The sequence below is a fragment of the Neolamprologus multifasciatus genome, chromosome 18, assembly GCF_963576455.1.
Source record: "Neolamprologus multifasciatus chromosome 18, fNeoMul1.2, whole genome shotgun sequence".
In the NCBI taxonomy this organism is placed as follows: domain Eukaryota; kingdom Metazoa; phylum Chordata; class Actinopteri; order Cichliformes; family Cichlidae; genus Neolamprologus; species Neolamprologus multifasciatus.
Genome location: NC_140456.1, coordinates 1,484,190 through 1,507,342, shown reverse-complemented (window position 1 = coordinate 1,507,342; position 23,153 = coordinate 1,484,190). Strand labels below are relative to the sequence as shown.

The 23,153-nt window shown below is 47.5% G+C and overlaps 1 protein-coding gene and 1 long non-coding RNA gene across 5 annotated transcripts in view; both read right to left on the bottom strand.

Moving 5' to 3' along the window:
- The window catches only part of rasal2 (RAS protein activator like 2), a 60,757-nt gene that overhangs the window by 37,152 nt on the left and 452 nt on the right, over positions 1 to 23,153 (bottom strand). For 2 of the 4 annotated variants that reach the window (XM_085140595.1, XM_085140596.1), the window contains exon 1: positions 12,030 to 18,440. In XM_085140595.1, the coding sequence (XP_084996721.1) occupies positions 12,030 to 12,522 (493 nt within the window). In that variant the 5' untranslated portion in view covers positions 12,523 to 18,440. Of the gene's footprint in view, positions 1 to 12,029; positions 18,441 to 22,951 lie in introns of those variants that run through there. The other 2 variants (XM_085140597.1, XM_085140594.1) reach the window with 2 other exon arrangements.
- Positions 1,541 to 12,022, bottom strand: LOC146496931 (uncharacterized). Its single transcript, XR_014870742.1, has 2 exons — positions 7,309 to 12,022; positions 1,541 to 7,278 (listed from the first exon to the last, which is right to left on the bottom strand). It is a non-coding gene; the product is annotated as an uncharacterized LOC146496931 (long non-coding RNA).

Here is a 23,153-nt window from a genome sequence, read left to right as displayed (position 1 = left end):
TGAGCTGATCTCAGGTCTGCTGCCACTGATGAGACATGTGGACGCCTCAGAGGGCCGAACAAAGACAGGAAGCAGAGATGGGACGCCGGCCTTACATAACACCACGAACCTGCCTGAACCACCACGGCGATGCTCGGCCAGGAGAGGAGGAGGATGAGGAGAGACAAAGTTCGTCTGGTTTAAACCCCACACAGACGTCCATCAGAGACCAGCGGAGCTTCAGATGTTTGTTTTTGTGCTTCCTGCAGGGGAATCCCTCCTCCCCGTGCTGACATGCTCCACATATATTCACAATTCTCTCATAACTGATTATTATTATTAACTTTTAACCATGAGGCTCGTTAGATTTGAAGACGTTTTACAGTCAGAGTTTTTTCAAATCTGCAACTTCAAAGGCTGAAAAGTGAAACTCCAAAAGCTGCAGCTCCTCTGAGGTGTACAAGCGAGTCGTTCCTCAGAGGCTCCGACGTTAAAACATCCGACTTTACAGCTTTGAACACAAAAAGCTTTTTGTGTCCTCAGCTGTGCGCGGGACTGAGTCATCACGTTTTCATATCGCCATATCTGCTGAGATTAGACGCTGACCGCTGCCATAACTCATCTGAACCTGAAGCTGCTCGTGTGACGAAGACTGAAAGCAGCCGGAGACATCGGACTTCTGCGCTCCGTCACGACTTATTCGGTATCACGACACAGGAAGTCCCCCCTCTGCTGCTGCCTGCGTGATGGATCAAGCTTCTATATTTGCCGAGCGGCTGGATGATCCAGGCCCGGTGAAAAGGTCAGAACCGGCCGGCGGGATGACGAGCTCGCCAGAGCGTGAAAACGATTTGTCTGCTGCTACCGGACACGCCGCAATCTGCAGAGCGTTAATCGGCTGATGAGCCAAACGGGCCGCGTGATGGTCTGATGAACTCTTCTTATAAAGCGATTCGATGTCGGCGGCGAGGCGCGTCCGACTGCGAAGTGAGAGGTTTGATCTCCGTCGTCCGTGCGCTCCACTCACACGCAAAGCGGACACGTGTTGGGCTGAACTGCCCTGTGCCACGTCTGAGCCGAAGCTTCTTCACTCTGAGTCACACCTGAGGCCACACCTGTCCCACACTGACACGTGACTCATCCTAACTGTACATTTATCTGCAGATAAAAGTCTTCTGATGCTCACAGAAATATCAAAAACTGAGGTAAAAACACATCAGGTGGACACGCTCCAAAACTCACGGTCTGAAACACCGAACAGGTCTCCCCTCGCCGCTCATAGACCTTCATTCCCACTGTGTTCAAATCATTCGTATCAACTGCTGACGTGTCGATGAGCAGAGCACCTGCAAGGGTCACAACGAGGCAAGAGCAAACTTTGTGTTTGTGTGTGAGACTCAAAATGTGGTTTTAGTAACAGGTCACAGTCGTTATGGTCAGAGAAAGTATTATCAGATGTCCCCACAAGATAGGACATCCCAACGTGTGTGTGTGTGTGTGTGTGTGTGTGTGTGTGGGGACAGGTGGTGGACTCGCAGACATTCCCAGTGGAGGTTTGGCCGGAGTCAAGTTTCTCCACACACACACACACACACACACACACACACACACACACACACACACACACACACACACACCCTGGGCGTGCCCGTGACGCTCTCTGTGTGTTTGTGTTTACATGAGTGTATCTGGACTCGCTCATTGTTCTTCACACGGTTATTTTCGTGCTGCAGACTGACGGAGGCTGAAACTCCACCTGCCAGAAACCCGACCCTGCAAACTGAACACCTGCACGCCGCCCAAAAATGCGGACCAATGAAAAGTCAGACAGGTGAAGTTAGCACGTCACAAAAACATGTTTCTCCCCAAATCATTGAAAAACAGATCAATGAATGTCTTCAAGTCAAACTCAGGGAATAAAAATCCGGCTGTGTTGTTCCCGAAGTCGTGTCTAACACCTGCCGGGACACCACAGCTCCCAGAGGGCTAATGCAGGGACACACACACACACACACACACACACACACACACACACACACACACAGGCCGCTTTGTCTGTCAACCTGTAGCAGCAGGCAGGCCCAGTTGCTATAGCAGCCGGTAAACATGGACGCTTTCCTCCAATCATACTGCGGTGACGTCACGCTGCTGCTTTATCAAGATGGGACGGTCCAACAGGAAGTCGGGAGGTGAAACCAAGAAGAGAACAGAGAGGGGTGTGTCTGCAGATAACGCACACAGATCAACACCAGCACACACTTCCTGTTGTGAATCAGACGTGGAGGTCAGAGGTGAAAGGCTGGACTTTTAGATGTTGCACAAACTTAATTCAACTGTTTCCTCACTTAAATAAAGGGAGTCAAACATATTACATGAAGAAGACACGAAACTCTTCAGATTACAGATGTTCTGAGAGACTCGTGCTTCCCCAGATGTTGATGTGATGCACATGTCATCAACTCTGTGCAGCTTTGCCGCAGTTCTGGAAAACGTGATTATGGAGGGAGAACATGTGGCGTCCTTACACCAGGGAAGCAGCACAAAGCAGTGATGGAGACGTAAACAAGAGCATATTTGTTCGATTTGTATGATGATAAAATATTTGCTGCTTCAGCAGCTGCTCAGGCTTGATGGGAAGATTTGTGCAGACCTGAGCTCCCCCCGTGTGGCGCCTCCCTCAGCAGCAGTGCTCTGTGTGGCGTTATCAGCCTCTCGCATCACTGTGGAGGATGTTGGCCCACTCTTCGTTACAGCGCTGCTCCAGTTCATTGAGGTTTGCAGGTATTTGTTTATGCACAGCTCTCTGCAGCTTCACAGCATTAAAGTCAGGCTGAGGTCTGATTGTTATGGTCCACTCAGTGACTGACAAACCCTCCACCACTGTGCTTACAGTTGGTCTGAGGTCTTTGACGTGCTGGTTTCGTGTGTTATGGGCGAACGTCTGCACTTTGGTCTCATCTGTCACGTTTCCTGAAGCCGTGTGGTTTGATCAGCTTTGCTAAGCTGTGAAGATTGTGTCCCACCAGGACGCTCCAGGGCTGCACACTGAGCGGAGATCAGTCCATGTGTTTGATCACCAGCACCTGGCTGACCCTCCTGAGTCCTATGGAAACAGTGATGGTGGAGTTCTTCACGGGAGTGCAGAGATCCTGGTGAAAACTGATCACGTGATCGGATAAGACGAGGAAAGCAAAGCAGAAAATTCACAGGAATAAGAGCAGAATTTATTTTTGGCTGATGATAGAGATGAAACGTGTCGCTGGAAGTCGATAAAATAAAAATGGTACGGCCAGCTCCTCCCCTTCCTGAGGAATCGCTCCAGCAGATGGAGCCGTGCGTTTGATTCGGCACACATTTCACTCCTGAAGCTCCCATTTATCCGAGCTTGGCATCGGCACATGGAGGACACCAACCTGTGACCAGTGAGGTTGAACCATGCTAGCTGTGCACATCCCAACATGACCAACACATCCTCTTCTGACAGCAGACCATAACGACTCTGAGCCGAGCAACATCCAAACACGGCATCGCAGTATCCCGACAGTAGCCAACCTACAGATAGCAGCTTTTGTGGCGCACAGCTGGAACCGTGCTTTTCTCTGCAGGCAGCTGTTCAGCCGTTAAACCCAGAGGAGCCGTCGGCAGCTCTGAGGTGTGAAACAGGCTGCAGAGGAGCTTTTGTCCGAGGGAGGAAATTACAGCAATTAGCAGACTGGACAGAGAAACAGTGTTTTTGTAAAGCTGCGCTGCGTCCAGGCAGGAGGAGGAAAAGACCGTCGAGACGTTAAAGCTGCAAGTGTGAGAAAGAAACGTGTTTTCATGATCGATGTGTGGACAAACTGAAGTATCTTTGAAAATGAACGTTTCCAAAACTCAGCCTTCGGATGGATTTATGTAAATATATCATGACACCTCCTGGACACTAGGTGGCGATGGTGTTTCCACACGTAACCAATCACAGAGCTGGAGCTAATAAATGTCAATATAGCATAAACGTGTTGTTTTTAGTAAACAAGGTGAGAAATTTAAACTCTGGCCTGATGGTGGCGCTATGAGCAGAGTACTGAGAATAACTGTCTAAACCTTCCTGATTTAACAACTTTCCTTCGTGTACATGGACGTTGTGTAAAATTAAAGGTTCACTTTATAGTTTATGGCTGTAAAAGCTGCCGTGAGACGGACGTAATGAAACAAAGGGCTGTTAGAAATATCAGTGCGCTCATTTTGGGGAATTTACTACAGGATCTGTACACGAACATTTCCAGAGACGAGGACATGAAGCCGCTGCGCTCTGTTGTGAGTTCAAGCTGCAAAAATGTGCCAGATGAGCCGAAGCTCGCTCTGCTGCAGGTCCTCCTGATGTCAGCGCTGCTCTCTGGAGACGACACAGACAGCACTCAGCTCAGCAGCACAGAAACGTCACCACGAGTCTGCTAACAGCTCCTCACGCCGCGTACGGGGACGGTCTGGAGGTCATGTTTATGACATTTTACTTCAGCAGAAACTGAACTGTGCTGCAGCTCCTCGCTGCATTTAAACCTGCAAGAGCAGCCGTGCAAGAGCAGCCGTGCAAGAGCAGCGAGCACAGCCCAAACAGGCCGCCCGAGGCCCACCAACCAGCCACATCGCTGGCTGAAAGTGAAGCTTTCTGCTGGGAAACGTTGGGTCCAGTTATTCGTGTGGATGCCACCTTAACACACGTACCAACCCCCCAACCTCCCCACTGCACTCCGCTCGAGGGACGCGATGAAGCTCCGCTCTGCTGATCAGGAAAGCTGCAGTTTTCCTGCTCAATCATGTCGAGTTCATTTTATTTTATTGGTTTGTGGGAAATGAAATCAGCTGATGATCTCATTATGTGTGACGCTCCAGCCTGCTGGCCCTTCACACTGTTCCTGCTGCTCTGATAATGAATCAATAGTCTGAGTCTCCAATCAATCATTAATCGATGGTTCTTTGTTATCGCTTGTGCTCGACGCGTCCTGGCAGCGGCGACGGCGGCTGGTTTAATATTTAAACGTGCTGACTTCAGCTGTACTCGGCTGCATTTGCATCTGCAAAGCAGATTCTCTCCCTCTCCTGTCAATCATGGCGGCAGCCTGCACGGAGGGGGCGGTCTAAAGGGGTCAAAGGTGAGCGGCAATCTCGCTTCCCATCACCTGAGGGAGCAGCAGAGGAGCTCCCAAAGGACTGAAGGAGGTTTGCTGTGTTCACACAGGCGCCGCAGCACGCGTGGAAACGTCCGGTACGACGGCTTTGTTTAACCCACCGGTTCTTGTGATGTCACAAGGAAAGTATCCTGACCTCGTTCAACTGTGCGGTGTCCACGTAAGAGCCGCGAGATTAGCTGGATTTTGATTTCAGTCGCAATTTTAGTTTCCAGCAGAAAACAAATTATTAAATATAAAAAATCACTTTTCACAAAGCTTTTTTTAATTTCCTGTGTTATAAATCAAACGCACCCTCTGACACCTCCGTAAACACTCAAACTCAGTCAGTTCAGCTCACAGCTAACGTTTCAGTAAAGTGTCAAATACTCGCTCTGATGACGAAAAGCACGAGTCCATCACAGGTATCAGCTCGGAAACGAGTGAACAGCAGCTCAGAGATCGATAATCCTGAAAGGAGGAGGACGGCTCACAGTACGAGACACAGACGTGAGAACAGAATCATCCATCAATATTTTCCCGTCTCTGATCCTAAAAATCACATTGGACGGCTGCTAACTTTCTGCTTCTTAATTCAGATAAAACTGAGGTTATTGTACTCGGCCCTGAAAAGCTTAGAAATATGGTATCTAACCAGATTCTTACTCTGGATGGCATTACCTTGGCCTCCAGTAACACTGTGAGGAACCTTGGAGTCATTTTTGACCAGGACATGTCCTTCAACGCACATATTAAACAAATATGTAAGACTGCGTTCTTCCATTTGCGCAACATCTCTAAAATTAGAAATATCCTGTCTCAGAGTGACGCTGAAAAACTAGTTCATGCATTTATTACTTCCAGGCTGGACGACTGCAATTCATTATTATCAGGAAGTCCTAAAAACTCCCTGAAAAGCCTTCAGTTAATCCAAAATGCTGCAGCAAGAGTCCTGACAGGGACTAGAAAGAGAGAGCATATTTCTCCTGTTTTGGCTTCCTGTTAAATCCAGAATTCAAAATCCTGCTCCTCACATACAAGGTCTTAAATAATCAGGCCCCATCTTATCTTAATGACCTTGTAGTACCATATCACCCTATTAGAGCACTTCGCTCTCGCTCTGCAGGCCTACTTGTTGTTCCTAGAGTATTTAAAAGTAGAATGGGAGGCAGAGCCTTCAGTTTTCAGGCCCCTCTTCTGTGGAACCAGCTTCCAGTTTGGATTCAGGAGACAGACACTATCTCTACTTTTAAGATTAGGCTTCAAACTTTCCTTTTTGCTAAAGCATATAGTTAGGGCTGGACCAGGTGACCCTGAATCCTCCCTTAGTTATGCTGCAATAGACGTAGGCTGCCGGGGGATTCCCATGATGCATTGAGTTTTTCCTTTCCAGTCACCTTTCTCACTCACTATGTGTTAACAGACCTCTCTGCACTGAATCATATCTGTTATTAACCTCTGTCTCTCTTCCACAGCATGTCTTTATCCTGTCTTCCTTCTCTTACCGCAACCAATCACAGCAGATGGCCCCGCCCCTCCCTGAGCCTGGTTCTGCTGGAGGTTTCTTCCTGTTAAAAGGGAGTTTTTCCTTCCCACTGTCACCAAAGTGCTGCTCATAGGGGGTCATATGATTGTTGGGTTTTTCTCTGTATCTACTGTACAATATAAAGCGCCTTGAGGTGACTGTTGTTGTGATTTGGCGCCGTGTAAATAAAACTGAATTGAATATTCAGCCGTCTGGTTAAAAAAATAAAAATCTTTCCCCTTAAAAAGGGTTTATCCTGCCAAACGCCTGTGGACCCGGAGCAGGACGGCGCCGTCACAGTCCAGTCTGGAGGGTTCTGGCTGCAACACAAAACAACCTGTTTTCAGACGCATTCATGTGGGAGCCTCCACGTTCCCACCGCCGCTATTCGGAGCCCCGAAAGGTTAATGAGCTCAGGGCTGCTTTTGTTACCCAGCTTTTATTGTGGAGGGCCAATTTACATACAAAAGGAAGACACACACACACACACACGTGTTGTTCTGTCAGTGTGAGGACCTTCGCTTACATAACGCATCAGTTTAGCTTCAGTTTAGCTTTAAGGTTGGAAGTGCTGTCTGAACTTCCTGTCCACACAGGGTCACATGATCACAAACCTCCTCCCTGAACCTGACCAGTGTGGACTCTGCCTCATCACACTTTTCTGTATCAGTGCCTTGATGTACTGGTTATGTTAGCACCAGCCTCAGATAACGTGTGGTAAGAGACTGATAAAGAGTCTGTGCTCACGTGCACGAGGTCCAAACACAAACAGCCAAAGTGTTCGGCATAAAAACACGGAGAGTTAGGTGAGGCAGAGCCAATAAGACTGCTTCATTTAATCTCTGGGAATGAGGACGAGCTGAGCTGGCTCTGAAGCCACACACAGACTCACACACACACACACACACACACACACACACACACACACCTCATTGAGTATGCAGGAGCTGTCCTGGCCTCTGGCCTCAAACACACACATGGCTGATTAACAGGGTTTCTGTAGGACGCCGTGAGCCAGAACACCACCACACATGTCCTGCCTCAGCCACACACACGCACACACACACACACACACACAGTTGGGTTAATTAGGCCCCACTTAGCAGTAGCTGTTCATTTTCACATGGAGACTGAGTGTGAGAACTGGGAGGGTGAATCAGGCTTTTTCTCTGTGTGTGTGTGTGTGTGTGTGTGTGTGTGTGTGTGTGTGTGTTTACAGAAGTGAGAGCTCTGTGGTTTTTATTACCCAGCATGCTCTGGGCATGCTGGAAACTTTCACACTGTGTCTGTTTACAGCCGCTTGTGTTCACGCAGACGTTTACTGCCGTCCTGAAACTGTGTACAAACACTTCACTGTGCTGCTCTGTGTGCTCTTCATTACTGCTGAGTCACAGCAGAATCAAACACGGTGACTTGAGGCTTTCTGCAGATTAAAGTTAAGCAACAGAAAGCAGAGGAAAGCTGATCTTTATTTATTTTTGTTAAAATGATGAATTTTCTCACAGACTCTGGTCTGTTTGGGTTTCACTACGTCAAAGTCTCAGGCAGAACAACCTGACAGATCATAAAGTAGAGGAGAAACGTTTGCAGAATAAAGACCTGGGTTAGTTTCTTGTGTGCACACAGTCATGTCGTGTTGACTAACCCTGCTGGCACGGCTGGTGGGGCATCGCCGCTCTGAGCGACCACACGACGGTGTAGAAATCATAGAGGAAGAAAACCAGACGCTCTGCGTGCTGAACCTGCCCGAGTGTTCACATGTTTTTAAGAAATGAACCGAGCTGGCTGCACATCTGTGGGTGAACCACAAGCAGGAACTAAGACGCAATCCAGCACTTTTCTACAGCCAGCATCGTCGGAGCTGCAGTTTATAGTTGACACGAGCAGGCTGACCTGTGCAGGTGTGCCCCGCCTCTCGCCCTGCGACGGGCTCTGGGGCACAGCGACCCTGAAGAGTAAACTTACCGCTCATCACAACTGCATGTGGGACCGGCTTAGACCGGATTTTAAAACTGATTTTAGGCCAAGTTTTAAAACTTTCAGATTTTGTTCATGACTGATTTTACACTGGTTCCCAGTTTGAATCCAGACTGGTTTAAAACCTGCTCTGGAACTGAATTTGGACGTCAGCTTGGGCTTGTTTTAGGTCTATTTTAGCACTGCTTTGAAACTGGATTCAAACTTGATTTTGGGATTGAGTTAAGACTGGTTTTAAACCACTTACGGGCTTAAATGTTTTGGACTTTGGACTTTTTTAGAAACGTTTTACGGCAGATTTGAGACTGGGATGGAGCAGGTGAGGAGTAAAGAAACCTAAGCCCAAACTCAGGCTGTGGGTCTGCTTTAAAACTAGTTTCACGCTTGATTTCAGTTTAGTTTAGAACTGGTTTTAATTTTTTTTTCCTTTCTTTTATCCTGTCTTCCTTCTCTCACCCCAACCAATCACAGCAGATGGCCCCGCCCCTCCCTGAGCCTGGTTCTGCTGGAGGTTTCTTCCTGTTAAAAGGGAGTTTTTCCTTCCCACTGTCACCAAAGTGCTGCTCATAGGGGGTCATATGATTGTTGGGTTTTTCTCTATATCTATGAAGCGCCTTGAGGAGACTTTTGTTGTGATTTGGCGCTATATAAATAAAATTGAATTGAATTGAAACTTATTGCGGACCAGTTTCTGGGCATAGTACTGGACTTGTTTTAGGAGCACTCTAAGGTTGCTTTGAGCCTCATGTCTGTAACCAGGTCAGGACCTGATTAGAAAGAGTTCAGAGAGAAGTTTTCGTCAGCACTGAGGTAAAAATCTGACCGTTTTCTGTACATCTGTGGGTAAAACCACAAGCAGGAACTTCTGATACCCAGTTCATGCTACAGTTCTACATTCCCCAAAGCATTATGGGAACTTGAGTTAATAATTTGAAGCAGGTTTAGAAGTAAAGCAAATGAGGCCTCTGCAGGCTGAGCTCCCACCAGTGCTCCCAGCACATCAGCAGCTTCTGTTTCTCACACCAGTTTCCCATAAACCACCAGCTCAGACAGATTAAATTAAATCTTTTTCTACATCCCTGATCAGCTCTCCTCCTCCTCCTCCTCCTCCTCCTCGATGCTGTGTTCAAATTTCCGGCGAGGCTGAACGCTCCGATGAACGTGGCGTGCCGGGGATGCTGGGAGCTCACGGATAACACGCATCATCTCCGTTTCAGGATGATGGATGACGACAGAAATATATGCGTCTATCAAACAGGTCAGACTGTGGCGAAGCAGAGACACGATGCCCAGAGGCTCACGTTAATCTGACACGGTCACCACAACAGAGCCCATTTCCCTCATAATACAAGCTTTCAGTGAGAGAGAGGTCAGAGGTCAGAGACAGGAGGTGGAATAAAATCTGTGATAAGGAACCTCTGGAGTCAGAAAATATCAGAGTTCCCACATCGATGCTATGAGAAGGTCCCAGCTCACAGGAACATGTATGTGCACGTCTTTAAGCTCACGGTGGACTCAGATCAGCTGCTGTGTATTTTTTACATCACGTGTTTTGAGCAGCGTTTCAGTCCCTAATGCGCCCGAGCATGAAATATTTACTCTGCATTTGCAGTCTGTGAAACGTGCAGCGTCTGATTGAAAAGGACAGCCTGAGCTCTGACGGTAAACAAGAGGCGGCGAGGTGAGGAGAGCCGGCACGCTGCCAGAGATCCAAACCTGCACAGCAGTAAGGAAACCAACGATAAAGCAGACCCGGCTCTGCTCGGTGCACCTGTGCACAGGTTAGCACGACTTTCATCACTTCCTGGTTTCATTCGCCCTGAAATTATTTATAATTCAGGCCCAAACAAGCTGGACTCCAGGACTGCTTCACACTTGGCTGGTTTAAATCTTAAATTTGGACTGAGATGGATTTTTGCAACGACTCGTTTCTGATCGCATAAAACTGATTTCAGAAGCGGGTCTGATTTTTCCCTGATGTTCAAAAGCTTCTTCTGCGTACATTCATGGGTATTTTATTGTGTTTTCTGAATTTCTACAGACTTTGTTATTCAAAGATGTCTGTGGCTCTGATATCAGAGAATTAATTCAGACAATTATTCGTATCCAGAGGAGCCGTGTTGGAGAACTAATGGGACTTGATGCAGCAGCGAGTTCTGCATGAAAACACACATTTATTATCTGCAGGCTCTAATGTTTCCTCACGTGAGGTTGTAGTGGAAACTGCAATTAGCATGACTTAACCTTCAGACTTCAGCCTGTCTGAGCTTTACACACTCTGCATGAATGTAAATGTTTGGTGAAGCAGCTGCAGACAGATTTCCAGCCTTCAATCAGGAGCAGGAGGATGAGGAGGAGGAGGAGGAGGAGGAAACCTCTCTCTGAGAGCACAAAGGACAGCCGAGGTTTTCCTCCCTCAGAGTAGAATAAAAGGGGCCACAGGAGAGAAACATCACTTTAACTTCACCATGTGGGGATTTTTGTATCATCGTCGTAATAATAGTTCAGGTCAGTTTCTGAGGCAGTAATGTAGTGGAGATAAATGAGGAGGTAATTACACCGCATTGATAAGACAGACTGGTTGAACTTTAATGTTTCGCTCTCCTTATTCACACTAATGATGCTTTTTATAGACCTGCGTGATCCAGCTGAATCTGACTGCTCTTAATTTAATTTGACCGCTGAGATTTTCACGGCCAGAGCGACATCACAACGTTCAAGAAAAAGAAAACAGACAAACAAACAAATTAGAAATTATGCCGAATGTGTTGCATGTGGTGCATCACACAGATACCTGCTAATTAGTGCTAATTAATGCTAATTAATGCTAATTAATGCTAATTAAATAAAATGGTAGAACCCTGCAGACCTTAGTGACGCTCTAAGTGCAGCAACCTCACAGCAGCCATATTACAGGTCAGATGATGTCATTTAAAAAGCTCCAAAAGCACAAGCGTGGTCCAGCTCAGGGCCTCCAACTAGCTGTGGTGAAGCCTAGTTGACAGCTAGCAGCTACACCCGCCTGCGTCTCCATCCGCCTAAGAATGCAAACTTTAGACTTCAAGACTTTGATCCCAAAAAACAAACCAACTTTGAGCACATTGAAGCGAACACACCAGCAGACTGCTCTTTAACTTTCAGGTAAGGATTTAAAATCGGTTTTACCAGCTCGGTTTCCCCCGAACGAGGTTCCTGTTTATTCTGAAAGTTCTGCTGTTTGAGAGAAAATCACCCGGAAAGACTTGTGGAGAGTTCTGGGGGATTCCCTTTACGGGGAATCTATTTGTGTTGGCGTCAAACCTGAGCCGGAGGCAACACAACGGTCTGCTCTTCATCTCATCGTGTTTTTATATGTTAAGTGAAAATGAAGTTGTTAAAAAGCATGACGTAGACACCCCTACCGTCCTCGCCTCCGTCATCTTCGCTGCCTCCGCCTTCTTCCCTCAGGACTTTGCTGATCCTTCGAGACAGCGAGCTGAAGAAGCTGCTGACGGATGGCGTGCTCCTCTCGGCGACCGATTCTACCTTCCTGAGCGGCTCCCTATTGTTTTCGTTGTCGGCGCCGGGCTCGGACATCGACCGGAGAAAGATCCTCTGCAGGGCGCCGGGCTCCCCGCTGCGTTTTTTCGGGTTTGGGAGGGTGCCGAACCTCGGCAGGCTGAGCAGTCGCCGGTGAGAAGGCTCCATGGTTTGTGCTTTGCCCTCGGGAGTGGACGTACCGGCCGACCTCGGCGCCTGGCGAGCAGATGTCTCCCATTTGTATTTGTCCAATAGCTGCTCAGAAGCCGGTGGCGTGTTGGTTCTCCGCCAGGGCCTCCTGTAAAAGCGCCAGTGGTACAAGGTCCCCTGGATTAGACCCTCCCCGATCAAAGGGTGGGCGCCACTTCCACTCATAGTCTAGCGCACGCAAGCTTCCTCCAGGCAGCAACGAGCAGATGGAGGCCCCCAAAATGGCCGTCACCGCTGGTTCGCCGACAGCTGTGCTGTGACACGGACACACGACCCCGGCGGGTCGGACGGATGAGGATTCGTCAGGTCGTCCTCATGTGCACGCCGAGCTGGAGCTGCCGTTCGCTCGCTTTCTGTGGGCTGACGTTCGTCTTCCTGGGAGGAAGTCAAGAGCCAGAGAAAGACCGAGGCCAGCCAATCAGGGCTGAGCAAAGGCAAAGCAGCAGACTGTGGTTTCCCCTGTGAAGACTACAGCGTCGAGCATCAGCTTCTCCTTTTTCTGATCAGTTTCCTGGTTTGGTTCTTATTCAGCAGCAACGACGATGACGATGACGATGACGCGGAGCTCTCGTAATGAATCATATGGATGGATTTAGATCTGCAGACTCGCTGCAGTTTGCAAACAGCCTGAATTTTGCTCCAAAATAGGCGGGAAATCCCCCTTTCATACTTCCCACACTGGCGATTTATGCACTTTGCGAGGGACCAGGATGGGTTGTAGTCTGTGGTGTAGGGTGGGCAGCTGGAAATAGTAGGTGGATGGAAAGAAAAAGGGTTTCGGTAGCTGAAAGTAACCCACAGAGCGCCACATTCAGTCAGTGATGTCCTCGAATATTTATAATACCTATTTCCATTTATTCTACACGTAGGAGGCAAGATCTGTACGTTTACTATCTATGAAAGTAACACAGGCCAGAACACAGTCTGGATGATACAAAAACATTTACCCGGTATAGTTGAGTTTAATTCAGTCGTTCTCTGTTTAATGGGTTAAACTTCTGAGCTCTCAGGCCTCCATACATGTTGTGAGCCCCTAAATATTCATGAGGACTGAAGAATGTCCCCCCGCCCCCCCGAGGCCTCTGTGACCAGAGAGGAAACAGGAGCAGCGTCCCACAGAGAGCAGGGAGAAGCTCTGAGGACACTTTATTCAAGCCCCGCTGAGAGAGGAGCTTTGAAGCAGCAGAAGCGAGATAGAAAAATCCCCGCAGCTCCCTCCACGAGTTTCATAATAATATGGAAATGAGGTTTGTTGTCGTTGTTGTTCAGGCTGCAGGTTACGTGTGAGTTCAGTCGTCCACGTGGAGCTGGAGGTTCACCTGCAGCAGGCCAAACATCAGGATACAACCTGAGGGCGAGCTCAGGCTGTAAACAACCCCGAGTATATATCATCACACACTTTGTGACAGGAAAAAAACAACAAATATCAACCAGCTCTTCAACAAGCTCCTCCCCCCAGTGGCCCATGAATGGCTCATGAACCACCTATGGCAGGTTCTGGTCAGAGTGACCAATCAGGTCACAGGAACAGGTACCATCCCTGTCTGTGACGCGTAGATCTACTGCAGCCCAACGCGGAGGAGGAGGAGTCTGTGGGACCCGCAACAACAACCTCACCAACCCGCCGGTCGGCTTGGTCTCATAAAAGTCGTTTGTCCCCGATCGTGGACACAAATTGACCTGTTTTTATGAGGTGGTCAGTGCGGCTTTGTAACAGGAAGTACACTTCCTGTGCAGAGGTTTTGGCGAGCACGCAGTACCAAGAAAACGGAGCTTTGGGAGAAGTTTTAACTTAATTTAAACCCAAAAAGTCTCTAAATAGTTTTTAATGATTATTACTAACATATTTTAATAATGCCAACATTTTCAAAATAATACAAAATAAACAGAAACTTCTGACACATTTAAGAATCAAAAAGTGGTCTCTGACACGACCCCAACATCTCCAACCTCTGAGGATATTCATTTTGTGTAACTGGGTACAAACAGACGGATGAACGACCACGATCAGAGTCCCTGACTGAGACGGCGTTACAGAAAACAGCTGAGCTCCTGGAGGATTTAAACATGATGGAGTCAGGAAAAAGGATCAAACTCTCTCCAACTCGCAGATCAACCTTCTTCTTCTTGGCACTTTAAAGGCACGCCGCCCTGGCTGACCCACATATCAGCCCTGATTGGATAATGAAGCGACGCTGCATGTAGGTCAGCGTTAAGACTCGGGGAGGTTAAGAGGACTCAGAGGGAGGCGAGTCCTCCTCGAGCCAGCGGAGACTGACCGAGTCTGAGGCCAGAGGTCAACATCAGGATGAGCGGTTCCTCTTCCACGCCAGTTTAAACACATGTTCACGCCAAGTCTAAGCAGCTAAACACTTCCTTTAGAAATGTAAAAATGAGAGCACGGGCGCTGCTACAGCTCACCTGACTGATCAGGCGAACGAAGGCTATCGTGTCCACCCGAGGTCGTTTCCTGCGTTTCATTCCTTCATACTTAATCTTACAATCTTACAATAAATCTTACAAATAATGAAAGCTCCTCTTAAGAGGCTGTGGACAGATTTCTATGGATGGATAAACTTCCAATAAGATCGACAGAAACCGGATCGCTAACGTCAAACATCATAAATACCTCAAACATTACAAATCTAAATTACAATTTCCAGGTGTGGACCAACAGTTCAGACACCACGCATGCTTTAAGTCCTTTGTTTCGTCTGAAAAGTCGCCCAAAACCATTTGTTTTTCCATCAAGCAGCAAAGAAAACATCAGGGCTCGGGCAGGTCTCGTTTTTACCTGCATCCAGACACCAGCCCTGATTCTAACAGCTCACTCTGACTGAACCGGACTGATGCTTCTCCCCAATTTCCTGAGTTTAAAGGCCAAACAGGAAGTCTTACAAACATTTATGCTCCTCCAGAGAAAGGAAACAAAACAGGAAGAGAGGAGACAAACAGGAAGTCAGGTGGAAGCCAGCAGTGACACGGAAGACGTGGATTAAAATGTCTCTGGTGAGTGTTGTGGTTTAATTCAGTCTTATTGCATTAAAATGAATCAGTGTTATGAAAACTTCTGCACACAATCAGAGTGGATCAGAAGCACAAATTGATCCGTGATCGATTCTCAGATTCAGCGACAGAAACCTCACTGACTGCAGACTCAGCTCAGCCTTAGTTCGACTGCTCACCTTCTCTCATTCTTCATTAATGTGTCTGCATTCATTCAAAAAGTGATGCAGAAATCTTCCACATGTTTACACATAAAACTGCTGCAAAGCGAGCAGAACAGGCTGCAGGACTGACCCGGGGCAACAGCTTAAAGTTGCTGCTGCCATTCATCAGGCACCACTTTGTTCACTTTTCATCTCCGTCCTGCAGGAAGCCAGGAGAAGAGCTGGCAGCGGCTTCCAGCTAAAAATAACCCGCAGCCATAAAGAGAGCTGTAAATCAGCAGCTGATAGCACCAAAGCCACTCGGAGCTCAGGAATCCAGGCTGGAGTCTCAGCTGGAGGCCGGCGGGCTGGCCCTCGACGGGCTGAGGACGGAGCACGCTTCCAGAAAACAGGAAGTTCAAGATCAGCGGCTGGATGTGAGGAGACTCCAAAAACATCATCTGAAAGGAGCCGAAGCAGCTCCAGATTTTAGCCTGTGGCAGCAGCGGCACCTTAGACCAACGCAGCGCCACCTCCCCATCATTCACACACACTTCAGATTAGCTAAAAGCCAGATGGGCCCATCCAACACTTTACAAAGTTTATTTGGAGAAATCAATCAAAGGATTCTTCCAGGAGCATATTAAAATAATCTGATGGATAAACTACTTATTTCCAAATTATCGGCAGGTGACTGAAAGCCACAGCAGCTAACACACCGACCCCGAGGCAATAAAGTCAACTTCTAATCCGAGTTTGAAGCCTAAACAGAGCTGAAAATATCTGCGTTAGAGCCTCGCGAAGCCTGCGACAAACAGGCTGATAATAATAATCACGTAACGAGAGCCTGAAGCGAGTCGGCCGATGTTCTCGAGGTCAAGTTAACTTTGAGCCGGCTTAATCGCCCAAACACTCAGGTGTTGATTTAAACTACAAATAAGGTGTCTGATTGGTTGTTTGGCGGTGTGAGCGTCCTCCTCGGACAGCAGCAGCGTTTGGTGCTCAGACGATTGACTAATCCAATTTTCATCCACAACTCAGGCTTTAATCTGCAGCCGCTCTGACACAGTGATCCACTTCTGCTCTCTGCTCACAGCTTTCAGAGCGGCGGACGTCCTCTGAAGTAATCTGATTACTTCCTGCTGAATGCAGGAGCCTGCTATCATGTGACACATAAACAGGAAAGCTGGTTTCCCCTCGTTAACCTCTGAAAAGGGAAGAAAAATACGAAGCATCTGGAAAGTTTACCTGTCAAAGAGGCCACACCCCTTTTTTGGTAAACTTTAAGCCCGAACACAATTTAACCAGGTGTGTTATAAAAACCTCACCCCACAGTTATAATGAGGTCGATAAATTAGCTAAAGAGACCAAAACTAAAACCCTTTAACTCACTGCAGCACACAGTCCACTGACAACAGCATCTTTTACCTCGAGGTAAAAAAAACAGCCTTGCTGGTTTACTTTGTGTGACTTTTGCATTTTTATTGGTCAGTTTAGATCCCGAACAAACAGTGAAAACATTCAGGTCCAAGACTACGAACCATAATCATTCAAGGAGGCAGACAAACAGCTTGTGTGTTATGAGATGTAAAATCATAGATTTTGTGAATGGAGTCTGGTAGAGTGTAAGAGCTAAGAGAGGGTTTCTTTGTAAAGGTATAGGATGAACGATTTCATTTGACATCTATAAATAACAGACAAATCTTTTTATTCAGTTTCTTTCTCCTGAATCTAAAACAAACCCTAACAGCACTGGTTTCCCTTCACATCAGACAAATAAAAACACACATCCAACGCTGTGTGATTACGCCGAGTGCGTGTCGTCCCCGAGGATCCTCCGGTGCTTTTCCCACCCTGCCCTGAAATAGACAGCAGCTTTTTTTGGTCCAGAGAAGCAGGACCGCTCCTGTTTTGTTTCAGAGAGGAAATCCTGCCTCGCCGCCCCCATCCTGAAAACAGCCAGGCCTGTGAGGAACTTTCCATTTCCTGCTCCCATCAGCCTCCATTGTCCTGCAGACCACCGCTCAGACCTGAACCCATTCCCCGACACTGATGAACCACACCGCCACTCAGACACACAGGCTCCGGGCGGAGATTCCCTGAAGATCCGCGAAGATCAATCCGACTCTTAGAAAATATGTTTACACGCGTCTCAGTTTGAAGAGCAAACGACCACGTCTTCCATTCCTGCCCCGGAGCCTCCACGTCAAACATGAAGCACTTCAAACACACGCCAGTGGATCACCATCGTTCAGTCCTCACCAACTCATCATCAAACCGTCAGGCACGGACACGCCCACGCCAAGCGCTGAGGCGAGCCTCGCGGTTGGATCCAGCGTTTGGGATCCGGCTCTAAATCTTGTCCCGTCTGTTTACGCACACACACGAAAGATCCAGGATTTTATCAGCCGTCACAGACGACACACACTCATACAGAAGATCGAGCTGTTCTCTGAGCTAACCACTTATTTCCTGTAGGGCTGCCACGATTAGTCAACTATCAAAATCATCGACGACTGATTTAATGGTCGACGCGTCGTTTGAAGCTTTGTAAGATCCCAAAAGACGCAGGAATAAGTAGTAGGATTTAAGAGTGTAATAACGGACTGAAACAGAAGATGGCAGCACTGCACGTACAAGGATGCCAGCTGCCGTTAAACCCCGAAGAAGAAGAAGCTGTGTCCCAGAATTCATAGCGCAGCCCAGCTGAGTTTCCAACAATGGCGGCAGCTAGTTAGTTTTAATATTACTCTTATTATTCTTTCTGGGTCACAAAATAAACGTTTAACATATTTTCAGGCGAGAATGTAGCTGTGTAAACCTCAAATATCTGCTCAGTTTATCAAGACACCACATATTTTCAAAAGCGCTCCGACGTTTTCGGAGATGTTTGTTAGCCACTAGCTCGATAGCTAGCCGGGGGCTAGGCTAACTAGAGCCGTGAGAACACCGGACTCCCGCAGATCGTTTTCAAACCCACCGCCGTCTTTCACTACTCAGGTTAAACATGATATAAAAGTCACTTAGATAACTTAAAATGTTATTGTTTGGCTTTTTTCAGTATTTTATTTGTTCCTGAGTAAATCGGTTTGGCTGAGATTAAAGTTATAGTTTTAACACAGCTGAATAAACATCAAGCAGACAGCTGATTATCAGAAGTGTGAGATGCTCGAGAATTTACTCCGGTGTCCTGTTATATTTTAGATAGCAAGGAGTTTATTAAACTCCACCGAAACAATCTGCAAATGTCATTAAAATTTAATAAACTATCATCTTGTCTTTATTTTTAGTTAGCACAGACCTTAAACACTTAAAGCTGTAAGCTAATGATAGTTATATAAGAGCAGATGCTGCTGGTGCAATAAGCTGTACGTTTTACGTCCAATGGATGATGATCTGATTAGTCGACTAATCCCAAAAATAATCGGTGACTAGTCGACTATCAAAATAATCGTTTGTGGCAGCCCTACTTTACAGCCAGATTTCTCACGTGGTGCAACCAACCAAGTCCGTCCACGACCCTGAGACTGCTCACAGACTCCTTCGCCCCTTTCTCTCCAGCTTCTTCCTGCTTATAAAAGTTTCTTTGATTCGTGCAAACAGCTCCAGCTCAGAAGGAATCAGAAAATTGAAGTATTTCAATACGAGTTTGAAAAGCTGACAGAAACCATCATATTGTTAAATAATCAGCTGGTGTGGCTCTGTATCCGTGTTTTATTCCACTTCACATCTGAAGGAATCTGATCAAAGCTGAAAACAAAAACAACCCATCGCCTTGTTTTTCTCAAACTTTGATTGCATTTCAGTAAAACAACCACAGCTGATGTATCAGCTCGTCTTTCCTGCACATCTGTCCCATCAGTAAACCTTTTTTCTGAACCTAAACATCCTGTTTTCCAAGATAAGATCTACTATATTTATCCCAAAGGTTGGGAAAGCACCCACTCACGACAGCTTTACGCTTTTTACAGAACAGACTCGGCCAAAGAAAACATCCGTTTCTGCTCGTTCGTCACATGAAGCCTCAGAGGAACGTGACGTCCCGTCAGTCCCGCAGGAAGCTCAGGTGTGAATGGGCTCACCGACGGCAAACTCCCAGAATCCCCGTCCAATATGGAGGCTGAGAACCTCAGTGGGGTTTCAACATGACAGCAGGAGGAGGGAAACCTTCGGAGCGCGAGTCTGCTGTCCAGACACCTCCAACAGGTTTTCACGTTTCAGCTGCAGCCAATTTGAATTTCTTCATCGTTTCTTCTCCGGATGAATCCTCGGAGCGGCCTGACGATTAATCCGTGACGTGTTAACTCCTGACACTCTCAGCCGGTGGGCCGGAGGAGGAGGAGGCTCTGCGATGTGTTTAAGCGTCTGTCTGCGGTCAGCTTTAATAGGCTTACGTACAGCAGCCTTTCTCTGGATAATGCACTCTGTGGATGCTTTCAGAGAGACGCTGGATTCACACAGCGGCAGCAGGAAGAGCTTCACCTGCAGTTTGATCAACGTCTCGCATCGATCGCTCTTTGGTCGCTTCATAGCGCCGTACGTCCATCAGGGCAGAACGTCCACCACGAATAAAGTTATTGAAACACAACGTAACACACACAGACACACAACCTTATAGGTCACATGATGTCATTAAAATGCTCCAAAAGCCTCCAACAGCACCAGGGGTGACAGCTCGGAGAGAGCTAGCAGCTACAGCCGCCTGAGTCGCCATCCACCTGTCGGTCAAAGAGGCCACACCCCCTAGTAATGCTAGCTTTAAACAGGCTTTAAAAAGACGTTTATTTCTGCTGTAAAGTTGCACATTTTAACACAGGCACCTGTGGGACAGACTCACAGCTGGAGCCTCCAGTGGACGTTAAGAGGAAGTGCAGGTTTTGGTATTCTTTGAGCGCTAACCTCCTCCCGTCTGAGCGGGAAGCTGCTGCAACGTCTCAGCAGCACAAACTCAACACAGCCTGCTCTGTAAACACACCGGCAGGGTGGAGGAGACCCCACCCTCTGATGTAACATGTGAACAGAAAAAAACAAACGACCCGCCGCTGCATTTTTCTGCAGTGAGGTGGACCTGAAGGCAGCACGGCGGCAGCCATTGTTGAATCTATTTGAGGAATGCGAGCCGTGGAGGGCAGCGAGGACCCGATGCCAGAGCCGGAGTCCTGCCCGGTGAGATCACCGGCACAAACTGGCTGCTGACATCACAGCCTGCCAACAGCGGGAGGGTGGAGGAGGTGGAGGAGGAAGAGCAAACATCCTGATGCAGCCTCGCAGCTGCAGATAGCAGCGCTGCATTCAGGCCTGTGAGCTATAATCACACGTCTGTGATCAGTGATGGATCGTAACAGCCTCCAACGCTCCACCCTGTCGGTTCACAGGACGTCACCATCACCTCAGCCTCACTCGTCCACTTTATTCCCAGTTTGGGATGAGTTCATGGAGCGCCGGAGCCTTTAGGACTAAAGTGACAAACACGACTTTATTCTTACATTAACATCAAGAAACTCTGAGTTCAATTTGAGACTGAATGAATTAAGAAGTTTAAACTTTATAACTGGGATCATTAAGGTGATTAAAGGTAGTCAGACTATTCTTCAGTGTTTCACTCTGTGGTGGTTTCAACACTTTGAACTGTTTTTTTAAGTTTTGCACCTTATTATTATTAATTTGTGCATCTTTCTAGTAGTTCTTGACTTTGTTTTTTGTGGCTTTCTTTGCTTACATCCCTTTGTGATCATTTTGTTCCATTTTTACCGTCATGTTGTGTGATTTAGAGTTGTGTTTCATTGTTTGGTGGCCAGTTTGAGCCTCTTTGTGGTTGTTTGTGTCTCTTTTTTTGTTCATTTTGAGTGTTTGAGAAATGACTTCCCACGTGTTCGTGGTCATTTGGAGACTCTTTCCAGTTACTTTATGTCTCATTCTGAACTTCTTTGAATTTATTTTGGTTATTTTGAGTGTTTTGTATAGGTGTGACTCTTGACTTTCCATTCTGAATCTAAAAGGAGATTTGAAAGGAGAAAAACACTCAAATTCACCCTCTGATGTCACATTAAGCAACATGATCCATTCTCTTCTCTCATCCTTATCAGGGTCGGGTCAAAGCTCAGAGCAGCTACTCAGACGCCCATTTCTCCCATGTTTTCAGGATCCTTTGAAGGCATCAACCTGAGGCTAAATCACCTGCAGGCTGTGTCCCTCAGGTGAGTTTAAATAAACACAGAAGAGTTTCTGTAATTCACTGCAGCCATCAGTGATTACTCAGTGCATCCTCAGTCCTCGCCAACGCCGCCGCCGCCGCCATGTGACCGCCTGTCCTGGAAAACTGTTTGGTCTCACAGAGCTCTGAAGCTTTTATTTTAGGAAGTGAAGCAGCAGCAGTCCTGCAGGGAAACATGAGCCAGCAGCTGCAGCACCGGCCTCTCGTGTGAAGTCCGAGCAGAAAAACTGAGTCATGTTACCGTTTTCTGCCTCACAGGACGCCGCTGTGACTCAGAGCCCCACACGGCCCCGTGTGACTGCGAATAAGACGTCTCCTTACAGTTTCAGTGACCTCTGACCTTTCTGTCAGCTTCTCGTTCGCGACACACTGGAAGCTGAAAACTCGTGGCTGTATTCATGTGGCTTTATTGTGGGTGTCTGAGGTTTGTTCGCTTTATAACAGTAACATCAGCGACTGAATAAAACTCAACACGCCGGATAAACTGTCAGCTTTCAGGACGAACGCCACTGTTTACACTTTCTCATCACTTCACGTCTCATTCTAAAGATCTGGACACTTTAGTTTTTGTCATGTTTTGATTATTATGAGATTATTATGAGATTATTAAGCGTTTCTGAAGTTATCTAACATCTTTATTGCTTCATCTTGAGTCTCTTTTTGGTCACTTGGGACTTGTTTTTGTTTTTTGTGGTGAACACTCTTGTTTTGTGGCACTTATATGGTTACTTTGAATGTTTTGGGACGTTTTTGTGGTTTTGAGCCGCTTCCTGAAGACATGCAGGACTGTGTGACCCTAATCTAATCTGAGAGGTTCCCGACTACCAAATGACCCGATTCAGATTACTGAGGTTAGCTGTTTTGGAGTGCAGATTAAGAACAGTGTTGTTGCTTTATTTTGACAAACTAAACTCAGTGAGAGCTTTTCTGCTTCCTGTAAGTCAGTTTCAGGAGGTCTGAGCTTTAAACCCTCAACTTTCAGAGAACAAGAAAGTTTTAAGGGATTATTAAGAGTGTAAGGGAACCAGAGCAGTTTAAGAGTCTGGCCCCAGAAACCTCACGGAGCTGCAGCTCCCGGTCCCCCGGTGGCCTCCATGACCTCGGCCTGGGCTCTAGGCGGATACCTGGCTATCCGAAAGGTGGCCGGTGCCCTCTCTACCTGCTGACCCCGGTCCCGAGACCCGCCCGGCCGCCGGGTCTCGGACCTGCCCCCCCAGTGTGTTTTTCTTACCGTAGACCCGGAGCCAGCCCTGCTGCTGTGACACAGCGTCCCCCAGGATCCGGTCCACCAGCGGATCCAGGAGGCTCAGCCCGCCGCGCAGAGAATCCACGTCGCCTGGAAGCGAGTCCGTCTCCATGTCCGAAGGCAGAGAAAAAAACTTGCTGTGGCTTCAAGTGTCCCTCCACAAGTGTGAGACAGTCCCGGAGCGGCG